Here is an 18,398-nt window from a genome sequence, read left to right on the forward strand (position 1 = left end):
CTATTAACTTTAATGAAAGTCACATGGCTTTGGAAATACCAGAGTCAGGTGAAGAAGCAAGAAAGAGATATAGTGAAATTTAACAGGAGTTTAGAGGGTAAAAAGAAGTCACTGCTCCAAAGGAAACCCTGATGGTCCTTCCAACAACCATAAGATCATTTTTATGTTGACATTTGCCAAATCAAGTCTGTAGAGATAGGGAAACAAGCCATTTTTGTTAAAGTAACCAATGTAAACGTGTGCACTGATGTAAAGGAATGATTTGACACTAGTAGCTTTCTGAACTTACCAAATTTTCAAAATTTCCCCAAAACCTTCCCCGACAAGGTGTCACGGCCTGCAGATTTCCAGTTAGGGAGTATAAGGAGAAGGACCACCTGCTCTGAAAGCACTTCACTTAGACCAGCAGCTCCCAGCCGGGCGCTTCAGTGGTGGGTTTGGATCAGAACATATGGGAAGGAGGAAGTTGAACAGAACAGTTCACGGCACAAATCTGATCTCTTTTCTCTGTGGCTGTATGTCAAATACATAAAAGAGCATGGTCTCTTTATTGACGTTTTTACAATATTTGTGACTAAACTTGATGCAAAGGGAGTCTGAAGGAGCTTTAGGAAAATTTGAAGGTTGGTAGTGATTCATTGATCTAAAAAAAATGTGTGAGCCCCTGCAGAAGAGATTAGAATATAGAGCTTGTATGGCAGTGTGGTGTGATGGTAAAGAAATGCTTTTGCAGGCCTTGGGACAACTGGAGCCCGCTTATTTACTGCCAGATCAGAAAATTCCTACCCCCAGGAAACACATCAGTTTACTGAATATGTTTTTAATGTTCATACGTGTTAATGAAATACAGCATAGCGTGATGGATTGCTTGTGTTTTTAAAGTCAATACAGTCTTGAAAGGTATTTTACCCACAAATAACAGTACAGTCAGGTACTGGATTACACTGGAACAACAGATTAACCCAATAACCCATTTAGCGCCTGTCAGATCCCCTTGTCTGGTGTGAAGACGCTGTAATCCATGGCTATTTTCATCAGGTTTCTTCTGTGTAAATAAATGGTTTGCTGTTTACAAATGCTATAAGCTACTTGCCCTCCAATTTTCAGAGTGTTAGGTGAGCTTGCGGTGAGAATTTTTGCATTTAAGTGTCATTCCCTCTCTCTCCCCAGTACGCAAAGCAGCAACAGATAGAGTCGGCTCCATGTCTAAAGTCTTACAAGTGTCTTCTCTTGTCCTTTGGTGCAGAAATACTGAATGGCGGCGTGTATGTTGGCCAGAACAAATTTCTGTGCTTCGCAGACACCATTCATTGGCAGGATATCGTGCGTAACCCCTGGGCCTCCAACTTCACCTTGGTCCCAGTGAACGGCAGCTCGGGCTGTAAGTACCACTTTTCCTCCTAGCCTTGTCATCAGCACAGCATGAACATGGTATTCCCCTGATCCTCTCTTACAGAGAACGGTATTTGTCAATTCTCACCTTACAATGCATTCTTTTTTTATTTGGTGGGTTGCTTGTAGGGACACTCAGGCTAATCTTAAAAGCACTTTGTCTGTAGAGGGTATTTGTGAGCATCATGCATTTTCTGAATTTTGTCTCCTGTTTTCTCTCTTATGTGTATTCTCTTTTCTGTTCATTGCTAAAGATTGTGCTGGGGAAGGGCGGCCGGTACTGTTTGGGTTGCGGTTGTTCCTGCTGCTTGGGCTGTGCCTTGACTCACAATCTTCTGTCCATGGTATCAGAATTAGCTGCTGCAGTAATTGTTTTACAGGCTCAGGGATATTTTGACTTTAGATGACAAATGAACCTCAAAGAAACAGTTATCCTGTTGTCCTGAATATACTTATCACAAAAGAATTTGTATGTGTGTGAGTGGGATGTCTTCAGTATGTATACCCAATGTTTCTCTGTTCTCGTCATGTTCCCTCTTTTTTAATGCTCCATTTTTCAAACTTGAAGTGTCTGTATGCTTTGATTAATCAGTTTGATCCATTTCTCTAGTTCCCTTCCCTAGGGGTTATTCACCTTGAGTAGTATTTGGATAATTCACACAGCAGTAATGAATGAAGATTTTAGCGAATGGTGGTGGCAGTGATGCGAAGTGTTTAGGTAAAAGATTCCATAAAATAGGCAAGTGCATTCAGAATGAATACCATGCTATTAAACAGTGCCCTCAGGATGTATCAGCATTGAAATTCAGGTTTAGGCTGGGAAGAAGTTTACATCTGATGGCAGGAACACTGCCACAGTAGGCATATTGCTCTGGATGCTCTGGATATCAGTTTAGCATGTCCGAAGTTATCCCTCAAGGATGTGTAAATGACCTTTTGCCTCTTCAGCTTCTACAGCAGCCAAGAAATAACTTCAGTCCTTCAGCTGTAAGTTAATAATACAGGACAAAAATTAAAACTCTGTGTAAAGACTGTTTGTCCCCATAATTTGTAAGGGACAAACCATTTTTACCCCTGTGCTTCGTGGTATACTAGGTTTTGCATAAGGCTGGCTTGCGTCCATTCGTCTCGCCTGCTACCCTCCGAGAGCGCGGCTCCTTGAGAAGGAGCTTCCGCAGGAGCCTGCCGAGCCCCGCTGCCCTCCGCCTGCCCGCTCTGGAGCTGGGGCTCGACTCCTCCGCCTTCTGCCTGCAAACTCTATGCAGTCGCAGTGCAGCCAGCTATGTTGTTTGCATGTTAAAAAAAAAAAAAAACACTGGTGAGTTATCAGTTCTAAGCAGATAAAACCTTTGAAGATTAGGGGATGCCTGCACCCTTTTATCAATGATGATTTCAACAAGAAAGAGACCTGGTAGTTGTTTTGTTTTGTTCTGTTACTGTTGTTTTTTTTTCCTTAACCTTTGACAGTTCTTCCAGACAAATGCTTCTGCAATACTAAGGCAATAAGCTCTTTCAAAAAAGCAGCCAACATCAATACTATCTTTCTGAGCTAGTGAAGATTTTACTGTTGACTCCGGTGGGATCAGAGCGAGATGAGTGCTGAGTACTTCTGGAATCACGACCTGAAGTTAATGCAAGCGAATGTTGCTTCCTACACCAGGATGAAAGAATATATGTACCTAAGCCCTGTTTTCTTAGTTTTTTTTTTTCATTCCTTTTGAAGTGCTTTGAAACATAGGGAAGGAGCATTACAAATTATACTGTTTGTGCTTAGTAGTCCTGGATGCAAGTCTAAACAGTGTTATTTCAGTGATGATTGAAGCTTATGTGATATGGCAGCTTCATTAAGATATCCACCCAAGTTTTACTCTTTTTTTTCCCTATTTGGGATTGAACAGAACCTAGCTGGCCTGTCTTTAACTTCATAAACACAAGTCTTCTTCTCCAAGAAATTGGATTCTATCTCGGTGCTATTTGTGAGTCCTGTGAAATTCTTGATATAATTAGCTAATCCAAACCATTGCTGTCTTCACAACTTACATAGCTAAGGATCTAGACCCTATTATACAGAAAGTCAAGAAATGGCTAAAATGATTTAACAGAGGTGTTGAGGCTTTAGGGAACAGCTGAGAAAAATGACAGTTTCTTCGAACTTGCTGAAATCTTGTTCAACATTCAGGTGCAGGAATCACTGTTTAAAAATACCTAAAATTAAATAGCCTTCTGTGTGTGTGTGTGCATATAATACACACACACACACACACATATATAACATATATATATGCATATACATACATATATGTGTATATAAAGCCTTCAAAAAAAATCACTCAAAGGAATGAGGGAACCTTATTACTTACGTGTCAAAAGATAGGAGAAAGTGCATGCACTGCACATTTACAAATGTGGTAGTTTAAAAAACAGTTAAGACAATGTATTTGTACTGGTACAGAAAGTATTTGGAGAAATGAACTTTAAGTTATACCCCTTGAATGGAAAACTGTATAGAACATCATTAAATAAGGCATACGCTTGTATATGCTTCTCAAATTTGACTCATGTCACTTTTCATATTCAACTAAGCAATGTGTCTGCTAGCCAGGCGAAGCCTAGCTAATTTTCCACTGTCACAAATGATGCTTAGTGTATCACAAAGTCTTTGGTACTTTTCTACAGAGGTTCCATGGTAGATTGTGAGTCGTGCTTTTCTGGATCCAGGATAAATTTTTGCTATTTATTTTACCTAAATGTATTAAATTGCCTGAAGTCAGGTGCCTCTGTCAAATGCAAATCTTGGCTAAGTCCGTTGGAACTGAGCAAGTGCACGCTACTTGGCATTACTGAGAATAAGCTAAGTGCAAGAGATGTCGAGGAAGACCCTCTGGGACTTTGTGTATCAGATCTTGAAAAGAATGAGAGCTTCTTGCCGCTAATCTTAAAACCTTTGCAGGCGGGGGAGACGGTCAGTCAGAGAGGCTGCGTCAACCTGTGAATGTAAACCAGCAAAATCCTCTGCGTCAAGCTCAACAGAGTCAGTGCTAGTACTAATTTAGGAATGTCCTTGTAAGCATGTGACGATGTAAGGCTGTCATGCCTGGGTAGATGCATCAACCTATGTAGCCTGTTTCACTGCGGCTGGCAGCAGTGGAGGGGTAGCTTATGTCCCAGAAACTGGTAGGGCTATTGCACTGCAACCTTCGCAGTAGCCTTCCCTGGGAGAGACTATTATGGGTACCAGAGGATGCTAATTGGAATGAGGGTTAGAATCAGATCCTTGATACTTTGAGCAGGTCCTAAAACCTAAACCACAGTTAGGTGTTTTGGCATCCGTAGTGTTGTTCCCAGCCTTCTTCAGTAGTGGACGTGAAATTCCCCCTACGGTCTGTGCCTGTCTTAAAGAACAGGAGCCCAAGGAGCAACCCTTCTGCACACTTGCCAGCTCTTTGACAAGGCCGGACTGGGCCCCAGCAGGTAGACATAAATACACTGTCCTACCAGGAGCAACGGTGCATCGCCGTGCATGTTCTTGGAGCTCGGTCGCACTCCTCATTGGCCATCCCCCGTTCAGTAGCCGACCCCCAGGCTGCCCGTGCTGCTCTCTTTCCTGGCCAAGCAGAGCAGCTGACAGTGGTCCTGCTTTGGGGATAATTTCCCTCACAGCCCTCCCTGCAGCTCCAAGGCAGTTGGCAGAGCAGGAAGACAAAAGGGTGGAGTGAAATGAAGATGCTTTGAAATAATATTCAGTCCCCTGCCTCTGTGCTTCTTTCATATCTTGGATCTGTCGACTCTGTGGTGTTACCCTTCATTTACATCAGTGCTGGAGAGAGCTGAATCTGGCCGGTGAACTTGGGCGGTAATGCTTGTTTGATTCCCTTCTGTGCAGGCTTTCGTTGTTGCATCAATGTTAAGAAGTCAGGTGAAAAAGCTGTAGCGTCTTAAGCACTGTGATAGAAATACTGCAGACACACGAATCTTAAACGCTACTTCTTTTTTTTAGGAAATGCTTTCTACACATTGCTTCGTGTTGTGATCAAATGCATGCAGAAAAACTCATATTAGAGGCCTTTGAATTGCACAATGTTACCGTTAAGATGAATACAGCCGGTGGCTGCCAGCATAAAGCTCGGTGTGACTGCTGAAATGGAATAAACAAATGTTGTATCAGGGACCACACATACTTCAATTCTCAGAGGACAGATATCTCTGTGCCTGGCATTTTGACTTGTACAGTGAAATGATAATAGCATCTGCTGTTTGTAGTGCCTTCCCACACCAGTATCTTGTAGCTGAAGCTTTTTAAATTAATTGTAATTTGAAATTAGCTTTCTCTTTCATTTACCTGAAATCATTGTTTTCAACCTGGGGTCTTTAAGCTGGACACCTAACAGTGGGAATATCAAAAATGCTTTACTTAAGGAGCAGAATTTTCCCGTTAGCTTTGTACTACTGAATTCACTTCTGCAACTCTGAAAATCTCTCTTCTCTCCTTGCAGAAATAATCCATGAATTCAAGCAAACATGTCTTTGTCATTCTGTTAGAGCCCTGCTTTGCAAGAGCGTGTTCATCCGTTAGCACATCCAGCTGTTGGATTAAGTCCGTTAGGTTAAGAGGTAGAGGCCTGCCCTTTGGAACTAGAAACCCATGGTGCAGTTCTCAGTGGTGGCGCCAGAAGCGGATAAGGATTAGGCTTCTTGCTTAAAACTGCTCTGGACTGGTGGAACTCCTCCTCTCTCATCAGCTTTAGGAAAGGTTCAGCACTTCTGAAAACTGGGTTGCTTTGATCTGTGTCCTCGGTGTCCTTAATGACCCCCTTGATTTGGTTGTTAGCAGGAACGAGACTAGAATCCCGTCATGCCAAGTGAGCTCTTTGGCAGGTTTTGACAAGGACTGTAGTCTTAAATCAGAATTTTCAACTGAGCTTTGCTTGGAAATTTTGTTTCATAGAACAGCCTGAAGGATTTGAATTATTGAGTTGAGGTCATTGTGCATAGCTAATAGCATAGATTCAAATAAATCAGTAATGCATGTAAAAAATACTGAAACTATATGGATACATATTCATGATGGAGTTGGTAGCTCTTTGGATAATAAAGATTAAAAGATTACTTTTCATTTTCCCATTTAAAAAAACACTGCTTTATAACAAATTATTCAGGAAAAATGCAGAACTGCATGTCAACACATGCCCAGCTTCAACTGAAACCTGTGAAAATTAGGCATGCTCTAAGTATTGTCCTGAATTGGAATTTCTGCTCAGATTCTAAAGTGCATTGAGATTTTTGGAAAATTTTCCCTTGGCTAGAACTGGCTTTTGGATTGAGCCCCTGGTAGCTGTGAAAAAAAGCTGGAATTTTGGCAAGATTTCTTTCAAGCAGAACAGCTTCAGTTACTTGCTATTCATAACTCAGTACTGTTCTGTCACCACTTTATGTCTAATTGCTCCTGATGATAATGTAAAAACACACAGTTTCTGAGCTATGCAGAAGTACTCCTACATTGTTACATGGTGCATAGGAAAGAAAGACTTCGTCTTTAGCCATGTACGTATTCAATAATCTGCGATGTATTAAAGAGAAAGAATTAGCTTTAAAATGTCTTCCCTCTTTTTTACTTACTGTTTCATATTTTAAGGGCAAAAGAAGTCTTGAGACACCATCAGATCCGATTCCCTGTAGGCAAAGGCCCCAAAACGTCATCCGTTTCCTTGCCTTGAGCTTCCTAACCAAAGCCTATCCTCCAAACCGGCTTTGAGTTTCAGGAGCAGACACAGCCCCCGCTGGGCTCACGGAGAGGGGGGCCACCTGGCCGGGGTCTGGGGCCACAGGCTGGGCGTGTGCGGGGCTCCAGTCCTCTTCGTGCTCTCCTGGTGCTGGTCTGAAGCTTTGCAGAGGTGCAGCCATCCCTCAGAAGCTGGTTACTTCCTTGCTATTAAAGGGCATAATAATAGGTGCCTTTAATTTGCCTATAGTTTTTAATTCCAGATGTTGCTGCTTTGTATACCTTCTTCAACTAGCTTAAGGAGCTTTGCAGTACGCAGCATTTTCCCCCTGCAGAAATCGCTTGTCCACAGGAATCAGCTCACCTCCTCTTCTTCTTTCATAAGCAAAACTGAAAAGGGGTCTTACCTCTCTCCCTGGGAGGAATTTCTTTCCAGCTCTGGAATAATTTCAGTTGCTCTTCAGTGTAAAATATCTGTATTCTTCAATGTCCTTTTAGAAGGTGGAAACCAAAACATGCACAGCATTTTATTACTGATTTAACCAATGCCTTATTCAGAAGTAAAAGTTGTATCGCTTGTGTTCCAGGTTCACAGGATTCAGTTGGTAGCCTGTATGCTGTATCCAAAAGTGTACAGCCTTATGTTTGGCTGTATAAAAGAAATCTGGTCCGAGTGGCTCCAGCTTACCAGCTAGCCTGGTTGACTCTGTAATACTGACTGCTCCTCACTTTAATTTACTGATTTTTCTGTCAGTCCCTGACAGTTTTTCTGTCATCTGTATGTTTTATTGCCTGGGATTTTATAACAATTTCCAAACCTTTGGCTGGAGTATTAAAAAGCATCAGCCCTGCAATGATCCCTGAGGAAGCCCACCCCAATTGTATTATAATTGCTCATTTACAGCTACTTCTGGAGAGCCCCCAATTAGCTGGTTCTTAATGTATTTTTCATGTGCTTTATTAACATTGAAATGTAGAGACAAATCTAGTTAAATGTTTACCATTTAGCCAGTGCTTTGCATTTTAATTAAAGGAACAGAAAATAGTCCGGCCAGTGGCGCGGTTGCTTGGGAAGTCAGCTCTCAGTCCTCCTGGCGCAGATAATCCAGGTTGGGGTTGACCTTACTGGCGAGCAGATGTGTTTGGAAGCAGTATAGCTGTATCTGACCTACCCATCCCTGTATGGTAGGTATTCAGCTGATTTGAATGAGTGTTGGCTCCGTATCCTTTCTCCTTCTTTTTCTCTTTTTTTCTTTCTTCTACTCTGTTACGCTCCCTTTGTGAGCTGCTTTCTTTACGTGAACCTGCTGCCCCATTGACCCAGATGGCTGAAAGTTGGCTGGACCATGTTCTGCCTTGAGATTTCCACGTGCTCGCAAAAAGAGTTGAGCTAAAAACAGTGCAGGAAGGTATTACAGTTTTTAAAAGGATCTTCCTTTAAAATATTGCAGGAATGGGGACAATTTGGTAGAAACTTAGTTTAGCAAAAACGTCTCTTTATGCTAGTCTAATTTAAAGCCAAATGCCCTATACTTTTTCTTAATTGGTAGTGGAGAAAACCAGCCATATAGATATACAAACACCCATTTCAGCATACATACTGTATGCTTTTATAGGGTGTCTCTGTGAAATGTGTTAGTGAATATTTGCATGGCATTTTGTATAGGTAAGTGTTAAGCGTTGTTCTTCGCTGGGTATTAACAGTCAGTGTTTGCACTTGATTACAAGGGCTGTCAGTGCAATTGTGCACAGGCGTTTGCTGCAGCTACAGAATGAGGTCTGAAGGGCAGCCAACCCATTGATTTAGTGTTCGGTAGCGGCCTTGTAATTCTTCACAGAGCACAGTAATTCATTTTGTGTACTAGTAGTTGCAATATTTGAAAGGATCATTTTTACACCTAGTGGCTTATCTGGAAATTTATACTTGGGTCAAACCGTCGGGCATTGAGTTCTGAAGGAATTATGTGATACTTATGAAAACTAGGGTACTTGGCTCCTTGCAGTCTCGGGCTAAGGTCCCACCCTTCCACCAGCTCTTGGTTATGTTATGATTATGTTATGATTATGTTATGATAAAATGCTACACATCTGCACACCAGTGCTGTGAACTGGGCCATCCAGAAGAGACAGTCATGCAGGGCCTGTGCTCGCTCAGTGCCCGTTGGGAAGCCGCGCTCGGTAAAGCGGGGAGTCGGGGTCAGAGCAGGGTGGCGGATGGAGCCCCCTTCCCGGGCGTCACAGTAAGCGTCAGGAGAGCTGAATGCAGCTATAACCACGTGGAAATCTTTCCTTTAGATTCCTTGCTGTGCCAGGAGACAATTACATGTAAAATAGATACAGAAATCCAAATCCTGGCCCTCAGGGCCTGGACGCACGTGAGATAGCTGTGTTTGGTCCAGACTTGCTCTCCTGCCAGACCTTTTCTGCTTTTTCAAAGAGCAGGATTTTGCTGTAAAGAGAGCCAGAATAGCAGCGGTACAGTGGTGGCTGCTGGGGAAAGGCAAGGAGGCAAGTGACTAATTCATGCTTCAAGCCAACCTTCAGAATAGCTACCGTATCATTTCTGGTGTGCGTCTGAATTGGAAACTACCTACAGAGAAAATGGCACTCCAGAAAGCATATGCCGAAGACATTTGTTATTGCAGAGTTTGTTAAATTATAACCTTTCACTGAGGTTATTACTTGAAGTTCAATTAACATTTTAAATGCGCCTTTGGAGACCCGAGTGCAGGGCCTCTGCAGACGGGTGGGCTCGGCGCAGAGCACATTTGCTGCGACAGGGTGCCACCGGGGCAAAGCCAGGAGCAGAAGCTGGTCTTTGAGATAAAAAGCAACAAATAACTAAACAATTTTGTGAACGCTCCTTCTCGGTGTAGCGCGCTTCAAGTGCTTGCGACGTTGCATTTTAACAGCAGTTATGGATCTCTCGGTTGGAAAGAACGTTTAAAGCAGAGGTGAATGTAGACAGCCAGCAAATCCCGCAAGCCGTTTTTGTTCAGTATACGTGGAGGTTGCTTTTCCTGCGGTTCAAGCAATTTCTTTACTTACCTAGAACTGAAAGGAAAATATATTAACAAAAGGAATTTATTTTAAAGCATAGTTTTTGCCAAGCTCATGAACCTGAAGATGGAGGAAAAGTAAACGGTGTGAAAGAAGTCTGCTGTACTCCAAGCTTTTAGTACATGAAAGCTAGTGGTGCAGTGAACTTACTTTGCATTAGTATAGCAAGCTGAATTGCTTCAAGTTACCTGGAATTGTTTTCCTCAACTCCAAACATGTGTTTGAATGAAGGGAATCAGTTAAGTTGCCTGATAAATGCCTTTGGCCAGCGTTTTCAGAAGGGATTTTTGAATTGGTGAATGCCCTTGAAACAGATTTGGAAAGAAGGTGGATGTGGCGTTCAATGGAGATACCGTGCCTGTAACAACCGAGCACCCTGAATAAAAAGTAAATAATGAGCACAAGAATACCTGGCCAATGTGAAGAAACAGTGCTGCGAGGGACAGGACTGCTTAGAGCTGCAACAGGCTGCCCCAGCCTAACGCAGGGAACCGCCATGAGAAGCGCTGCAGAGCCCGGGATCTGCAGGAGCCATGGACACGGAGAGGACGGCCTGCCTTAAAAGCTTCTGCAGGATCTGCGACCCAGGCATCCCTTTGTGGTGGAAAATGTTTTTTCAAAGCAAACCCCCACCCCACCACCCCCGAAGTTATGAGCTGTTTTGCTGGGTTGCTTTCTTCCGTCTAATAGCGGCTATGGTGAGAAAGTCACCCGTAAAGCGGCACGGTTCATCCCGCTGTTTACAAACATGTTGCAGCACGGTCCCTACTCCTAGGCGACAGGATTTAAGCAGCGCTCCCCGTAGTAGCGTGTGGCAACTGTTGGTAAATGCTTATCTTTTAACAGCAACCTGTGTGTGTTTAACGTCGTATTGTATACCACCTGTTTATCAGCAGATCGGCGTTTAAACAGTGTAGCACACAAGGGAGAGACTTCCAGTTTAAATGAAAGCGTCCCTTCCCAGTGTAAGCAGCTGGCTTCATCGCAGACACCAGTGTTTCTTGAAAATAGGAAATAAACCCCAAATACTCTGAATAGTTAAAATAGTCTAATTGAATGGTAATTGGCAGATTCGTAGTGAGTGGGTGGGTGGGTGGAATTGGTCTTTCACTGCAAGCCTCAGCTAGCTGCCTTTGAAGAGCTGCTAGGGGAAAGGGGAAGAAAAGAAAGACTAAAATCAGCTGCCTAATTGCATCTGCTGGTTCTGGAGGCTGGCGCATGCCTCCTCCCTTTTGGAAGTTGCCTGTTGTTAGCTCTGCGAGACGCTCCTCCCGGCTGCCTCTCCCCTGCTCGGGCTCCGTTGCATTTGCTTCTGCTGCCCCGGGAATGAGGGCAGGTTTCTCGCTCGGTGGCAGTGGCAGGGTGCAATGCCAGGGCCAGCCAGCTGGCCTTGCGACGCCTTCTCCTCACTGTTGTGTTGCTTGCAGAAAAAACACAAACACCCCAAGCCTTTATTCCTGTCTTGTCTGTATTTCTTAAGGATTTTGTCACACGTGCCTGATTTAGCAGAAATTCTCCGAATTGTCCCCAGACTTCCTGCGCTGCTTTAGTGGACAGGCTGGCTAAAGAGCCGGGGCCACTGCTCTGCTCGAGACTGGAGCCATTTCGGGAGCTTCTCTTTGGCCCCCTCACACCTCCGACGGGCAGGCAGGTGCCTTGGACATGCGTGAAGCTGGCGGACCTGAAGGGAGGTTTGCATCTGCTGAGCAACGGGGGCTAGAAAGCAGCAAAGCAGAAAGAGGAGTGTTGGGGTGGCTTCGTATGCTGTATGCTCCTGGCGACCCCTCGCACTGTCCCTGTCTGTAGGAGGACATGTCCACGTTCATGTCTCGTTGGGGCAGTATTCAAAGAAACTTTCATGTGTCAAAATCTCCCTTCTGGTCCTCACTTAGGAGCTGGTAATTTACTTTGAAAATCCCATAAAAGCCTTCAGTAGTGAAGTGTTTCTGCAGAGGTGCAATATTTGGAATACTTGCAGAATAAGATATTCAGTTCAGGGTTTTCAAGTTGTTTTGTACAAATAGCTACATATGAAAACATTCCTGCATACTGAATTGCTTGTGTTACAGCCACGTGATAGTTGCAGAACGTCCACAGGAGCAACTCTGCTCACTGAGAGCGGAAAATTATCCACGAAATTGCAGTCTGACATTTGTTTGCATGATTATTTTCATTGAATATTTGTGCATAGCAAACAGTGAATCTAAATATCAGCGTACACCCCCAAGCATTGTTTTCAAACAGAGAAAGGGCTTCTGTTGTGCAGTAATGGTTCTGTAATAATCACTTCTGTTTAGAATAGCCAGAGATACATTTTGAATAAGCAATTACAGTTAAATAAGCATGTTATGATACATATCCAAAGTTTGTCTAAAACTGAACTCCAAATTTCATGGGAATTGGGAGTGGCTTTCTAAAATTTCCATCTAATTGAGTCAAAAGTTTATTAAAACTTTAACACATCTAACTGCACCCAGCCAGGCTCTAGGAATATTAAATGGCATCAAGAAAAAGTAAAATGATTTTTAAGAGCCACTTCAATTCCAGTTTCTCATTTCCTTTCTCTGAGGTTATTACTTTGTTTAAAAAATGAAAACTGTATGCCCCTCTCTTCTAACTTTATTACTGCTTTGGCAGCATTACAGGCACATTATCACAGGACATTATTTTGACTTATGTGGTATTGACTTAGTTGATCTGTTTGAGGGGTGGAGGAGTTGGTATTAAACAAGCACAGGAACACCCCCAGCCTTGGCATTTACTTTTCAATGCGTCTTTGAGCTTACTGAGCACCTCCCATGAAAATCTTTGCTAACCGTGCGGGGATTTCTCTCCCAGTGTTACACATTGTGTCAAAGAAAGGAACTTGTTCAATTCTCAGCCAAGATTGTGCATTAGGCTGCGAGTCTGCTGCTGCACCTGAAGAAAGATCTCTGGCTTACTATTTATTACAGACACTGATATGGGTACAAGCAAAAATCCTTAATGTGCACCTCAGCTTTGCTCCCTATAATAGTGTAAGAGTGTAATGATGGCCTCCATCAGAAGGAGTCTTTGCTGCTTTGCTTGTTTGTGCTTTCTAATTTCATGTGTTGTCATACCACAAACCAAACACCTGGGCTTACAGCTAACGGGCAGGATCCCAGTGCAGGGAAGGATGTGGCTGTCACCAAGTTAAGCACTGCAATGGCAGCTCCTTAGGTATGAAACTCAGGCACCTCAGTGCTCCATGCTGAGGAGGAAGCCCCTTAAAATTGGAGTCACCAAGAGCAATCCAGTGGGAAACACGGAAATGAATATAAAGGCCTGGAAACTGTTGACTTTTGTGGTCTCTGTCTGCTGGGAACCTACAGTCTATGATGCCTGCCTGCTGCTTTCCCCTTGCAGAGCAGGGTTCCTCTCGCTCTGAGTTTTCCTCAACAGGGAAAGGCTTTTCCCCCTTTTATGAAATACATCAGTAACTCGAGGAGTTCCCCAGGAAGTGGGAGAGCAGGGTTCAGTTTTCTCCTTTGCCTGAGGCCATTCAAATCCCTATCCCCTCTCTCCCACCTCCCATTGGAAGCTGCTTCTCTGCCAGGCTAAGGTTGGTCTGAGTTAGGGGCTTTTCTACTCCTTCTCTTGAAATTCTGAGTTTCAAGTAATCACCAGATAAGACACAGAAATAGACCTGGAGATATGGACTGATTTTCAGGTGTGCCCCTTTCCCAGTTATCACCCCACTAGGCGATGGGGTAAGAACCCAGGCGCGGTGGTGTACTGGGTCCAGCTCTCTTGCTTAAGGGCCCTGCTTCGTTGGGGGAGGGATGGGTGGAGTATCTACGCGCTCTCCCTCCCGGAGAACGGCCTGTGGCTTGGTCGTTGGCTTGCTGTCCTGGGGGGTGAGGGGCTTCATCACACTAAGCAAAGGAGAAACTAGGATGCATCTCCCCCACGTCCTTGCTAGCAACTCTTTCCCAGCAGTGGTGCTGCTGCTGCTGGTGTGCAGGAGGAAAACTTGCAGGCAGCTGGGGAAAGCCCGTGCGAACTCGGTGCTTCGGTCCCTTGGGATGCAGCAAGGCAGCGTTACAACTTGAAATTCAAGCACCTTGTTTTTTAAGTTTTGTTTCTGACCTGGCTCCATTTGACAGTTCCAGAGTAGCTTTACTTGCACACCCTGCCGGCCCCTCTATGCTAGTCTTGAGGGGATGTGTGCAGTTATCGATTGCTTACTGGAAGGGAATATATTTTTTAACAGTAATGATTACAAAGAAAGATTCCCGAGGGCTTGTTGTTCTTGATGAGTCTGCCAAGCGGCAGGTATAGCTTGACCTATCTTTTTAGCCTTCTGGCTGTGTCTCCCAATTTGCTTGGGATCCCTATGTGTGTGCTGAGAAACGCCTCTGATGCTGATTGGAACCAATTCTCCACCACAGTGGGGGGGGGGAATTCACTTGCATTGCTCTGTGCTAACAGCTAAAAGCAGTGATAATTAATAGCTCTTAATTGCTTAATCAGTGTAAAGTTTTAGACTATGTCATATGTGAAGGTTTTTATTTTGGGTGGATGACTAAACCCCCAATTAATGCATCGAGTCATACAGCCTAACCAGTGCTGTCTGCTTCAGGCAGAGAAAAATAACTAGTGTCTTCATTTCCCCCCTCAGGTCCCTTTCTTGAGTCGTTGCTGTGGCCTGAAGACATTTTTCTGTAGCAGCTGAATAGTAACGTCACAGTGAGCTTCCTATCAGTCCACAGCTGTCAATGATAAATATGAATTCACTGGCCTGAGCCTGTTCAGTGCTGCCGACATGCTCTCCTTGACTTTCCATTTATTCCTTTACCTCTGGTGGCCAATCTTTCTCCAAATCAAAGCTGTCTGCCACCAGCGTATCTAGCGATGCTCTGTAATTTCAGAGTTCTCAACAGATTGCCAGCCCCGGTGTGCACGCCAGGGTTGTCGCCATCACGCATTACTCATGAAAATGCATCACCTCTTGGTAACAGTTTTTCTGTTTTCTTCAGTGCTGGTTCGGTTTTATCTCTACTCCCTCCCCGCTGCCTTTGCTTCTCGCTCTCCCCCTATCTCTCGCTTTGCCTGTCTTTCAGCGGGTATCTCTTGGATTGTTTTCATTTCACACACGCGTTTCCCATGCTGGTTTCTTTTCAGCTGCCTGTGTCTGAGTCCCTCTCCATTTGCGTGCGTCTCTCTCTCCTTATCTATAGCGGAAGATGAGTGGATAGAGGTGCTGAATGGGGTTGAACGGCAGACTTGGCAGTCCCTAGCGGAAATGATGGTTAGAGGGAATTTGCTGTCACCATCATGGGGCCCAAGTGGGCCGAGCAGTCGCAAGGACCCATTGCTGAGGAGGAAGGTGCCCTCGGAGAAACCACACCAGGAAAGGGACCTCTTTGCCAGGCAGAAGGAGGTTTTGCCGATACCCACATCTGGCATTTAGGGCATCTGGGGTGGGCTCTGGAAAACTTCCCACTTATGGGCGGTGGTGGTGTCCACAAAAGGTGCTGAACTTTTCCACAGGCTGGATATTCACCGTGATCCCTATAGTTTTCACTATTAAGGGATCCCTTTAATGTTTAGGCAGGTATGTCAATTAGGTGTGAAGACTTTGGGGTAGAAGCAATAATAGTAGGTGGAAGGGTCAGTTGAAGTGCTGCCATCTACCATAATAAAAAAAAAAAAAGCACACACACAAAGGCTTGAATTTTCTGGGGCTAATCCCATGCTGGAAAACTATTTGGTGACATACCCTGAGGTGGACTCACCTGAAATCAGTAAAAGCAGTGCAGTTTTACAGCAGTAGAGCATCTGGCCCTTAGATTTCTATAGCCAATAATGCTTTTACTGAGAGGGAGAGAAGATGAGTCCTAGGTATTTCTGTAAGAGTTCATCTTCTTTTACGAAAAGTTTTACTTTCTCTTGAGAGGTGTGTCGTGTCCCTTCTGCCGTAAAGAAAGGCAATCCTGAAAAGTGTGAGCCTCTCTGTTAGGTAATTAACTTTCAAATCAGTAGAAGAGATCTGAAGACTAGCACAGGGCTGGTAGAAAATGCAAAATGATTTTTACTTAACAAAGGAGTGTGAATGAATAAATGTGTGACAGTAGGAATTGTCAGACAAGGACAAGGAAAGCATTACAGCCTGATAAAGGCAGAACAATTCATCACAACAATAGTATCTTTAACTCCTATTAATGCTCTGCTGTGGTGTTTGAATTATATTTTGATTTTGCTATCAAATGTATCTTTCATACATAAAACTAAGGAATTTTAGCTGCTTAGAAAAACAACCCGCAACCCTATTTAAACCTTATGCCATGTCTAAACAATGGAAGAAGAGAGAGTAGGACTCTTCTTGCAGAGTATACCTGAAATTTAATATCGATTTATATCTAGAAACACCTATATGGCATCTCCAGCATTTTTACAGGAGTTAATTTTTAGGTTAAGGATGAGTTTATAAGTAGCTTATGGAAGTTAATGAATGATTTATAGATATTTTGATAGTTAATTATTTTAGACTGTTAGACAAGTAAAGAAGCTGCTTATAACCATGGCTTGTAACCATCAAAGCCCCTTCCTCCTGCTGTGTTTATTCACATTTCAGTATCAGTATGTTACAGACATGCGAACGTTTATTAATGATTTATTAACCTGCTAGAAACCACCTAAAATGCAAATTTTGCGCAAAGTGAGACTATTTCTTCTCTTCCTTCTGCTTTCCTTCTCCTGCTGGCAGTGGCCTCCTCAAGGCAGCGGGGCTTGCTGGTGGGGAAGAGGCAGCATTCGTCTCCGCACTACACTGAGCTTAGAGCTAGGAGAAAGACTTCATTTTTCTTGCCTTGTCAGTAACTTAATCTTTCATGGTTTTACTGGTCTTCCTGAAATAATACAGTCAGTCTGGAGCCAAAGGAAAGCTCTTCTCAATTCTCAGCATAGCACAAGGATGCAGTAACCTTGGTCATCCCCAACCTAGCAAGCAAGTGTTTTCTGTTGGGGACATTTGCCGGCTGGGAGAGCAGAGGCACCTCCCGGGGATAAAGCGATATACTGGGTGTTATGACAGTGATACCATGTGCTGGACTCCACGATGAAGACATGTTGCATTAGTATCAGCCAAGGAGTCCAGCTATCAGTTTTCTGCACGGAATTTGCCAAAGCAAAATTAATTCACGTGTTCTAACAGGAATCTGCTCTTCCTAAGTTTAGATTTCATAACAAACCCTGTAGAAACTGTGTAAGCCTCCTTTTACCTGCCTCCCTCTTCCTCTGCATTCTAATGAGTGAAATGTCGTCAGGTGTGCAAAGCAGTGCTAGTGTTCAGGAGCAGAAAGGCAGCCTGGCATCGCATCCGTAGAGGGGCAGCCGACTCTTCCAGCCTCTTCCTTTTCATATGTCACTTAGGGAAGAAAATTTTCCTTTTTTCTTGTGTGCCTTCCCTAATGAACAAGAATGTAGCAAATGGGCAAGGTAGCACTAATAAGGTATTGTCTTTCAGAAATTTTTCTTTGGCCAAATTCCAGCAACTTGTTGCAGCACTATTTGATTATAAGAACATAATATGATGAATTGTTACAGGTGGAATTTTTCTTCTTTTGGAAAGTTTGTGCTTTTTTTAACTAGTGCTAAGTATTCTTAGGTCTTACTGATTGCCCCCAGGACTTTAGGGCACTCAACATCTTTTGAGCTCAAGGACTAGTGGAAGAAATCATAGGAAGGAATTCTATTATTTTATTCACTTTGTTGCATTAAAACAAAAAGGAGAACACTTTTACAGTTTCATGGTTTGACATTTCTGTATTAGTTATTTCTTTTAGAACTTGCTTCTATGTGTTGGAGGGTTTTGGTGTATTTTAGAGACACAAAGAATAAAATAAAATGGAATAATTATTTTATGCAAAGATTTGTTTAATAAATTTTCACTCAGATCTGTGTTTGACTCACTGCGATCTAAAAATCACATCTTTCACCAACCTATTTGCGATGCCTGTTGTAGCATATAACTTGGAAACGTACCAGGAGAAATATATAGGGAAAGATCTGTGAGAAGCAGTACAATTATTTTAAGGACCTCGTCATTCTTGGGGCCCAATGGATTTATTATCTCTTAAGCCTGACATTTAGATCTAATCCAGAGAACAGTTCCTCACATGAATGGTCCTTATGCTCCTGGCTCCTTACCTTAACTTCTGTGGGACTGCTTTTGTGTTAGAGTTACAGAGCTGAACTTTAATGT

At 43.4% G+C, this 18,398-nt stretch overlaps 1 protein-coding gene across 1 annotated transcript in view; it reads left to right on the forward strand.

Annotated features, from left to right (window-relative positions):
- Positions 1-18,398, forward strand: part of ERBB4 (erb-b2 receptor tyrosine kinase 4) — a 381,166-nt gene that overhangs the window by 166,146 nt on the left and 196,622 nt on the right. The window contains exon 5 of the mRNA XM_067298612.1: positions 1,247-1,381. Coding sequence (XP_067154713.1) covers positions 1,247-1,381 — 135 coding nt within the window. The remainder of the gene's footprint in view (positions 1-1,246; positions 1,382-18,398) is intronic.

The sequence above is a fragment of the Apteryx mantelli genome, chromosome 6, assembly GCF_036417845.1.
Source record: "Apteryx mantelli isolate bAptMan1 chromosome 6, bAptMan1.hap1, whole genome shotgun sequence".
Lineage (NCBI taxonomy): Eukaryota > Metazoa > Chordata > Aves > Apterygiformes > Apterygidae > Apteryx > Apteryx mantelli.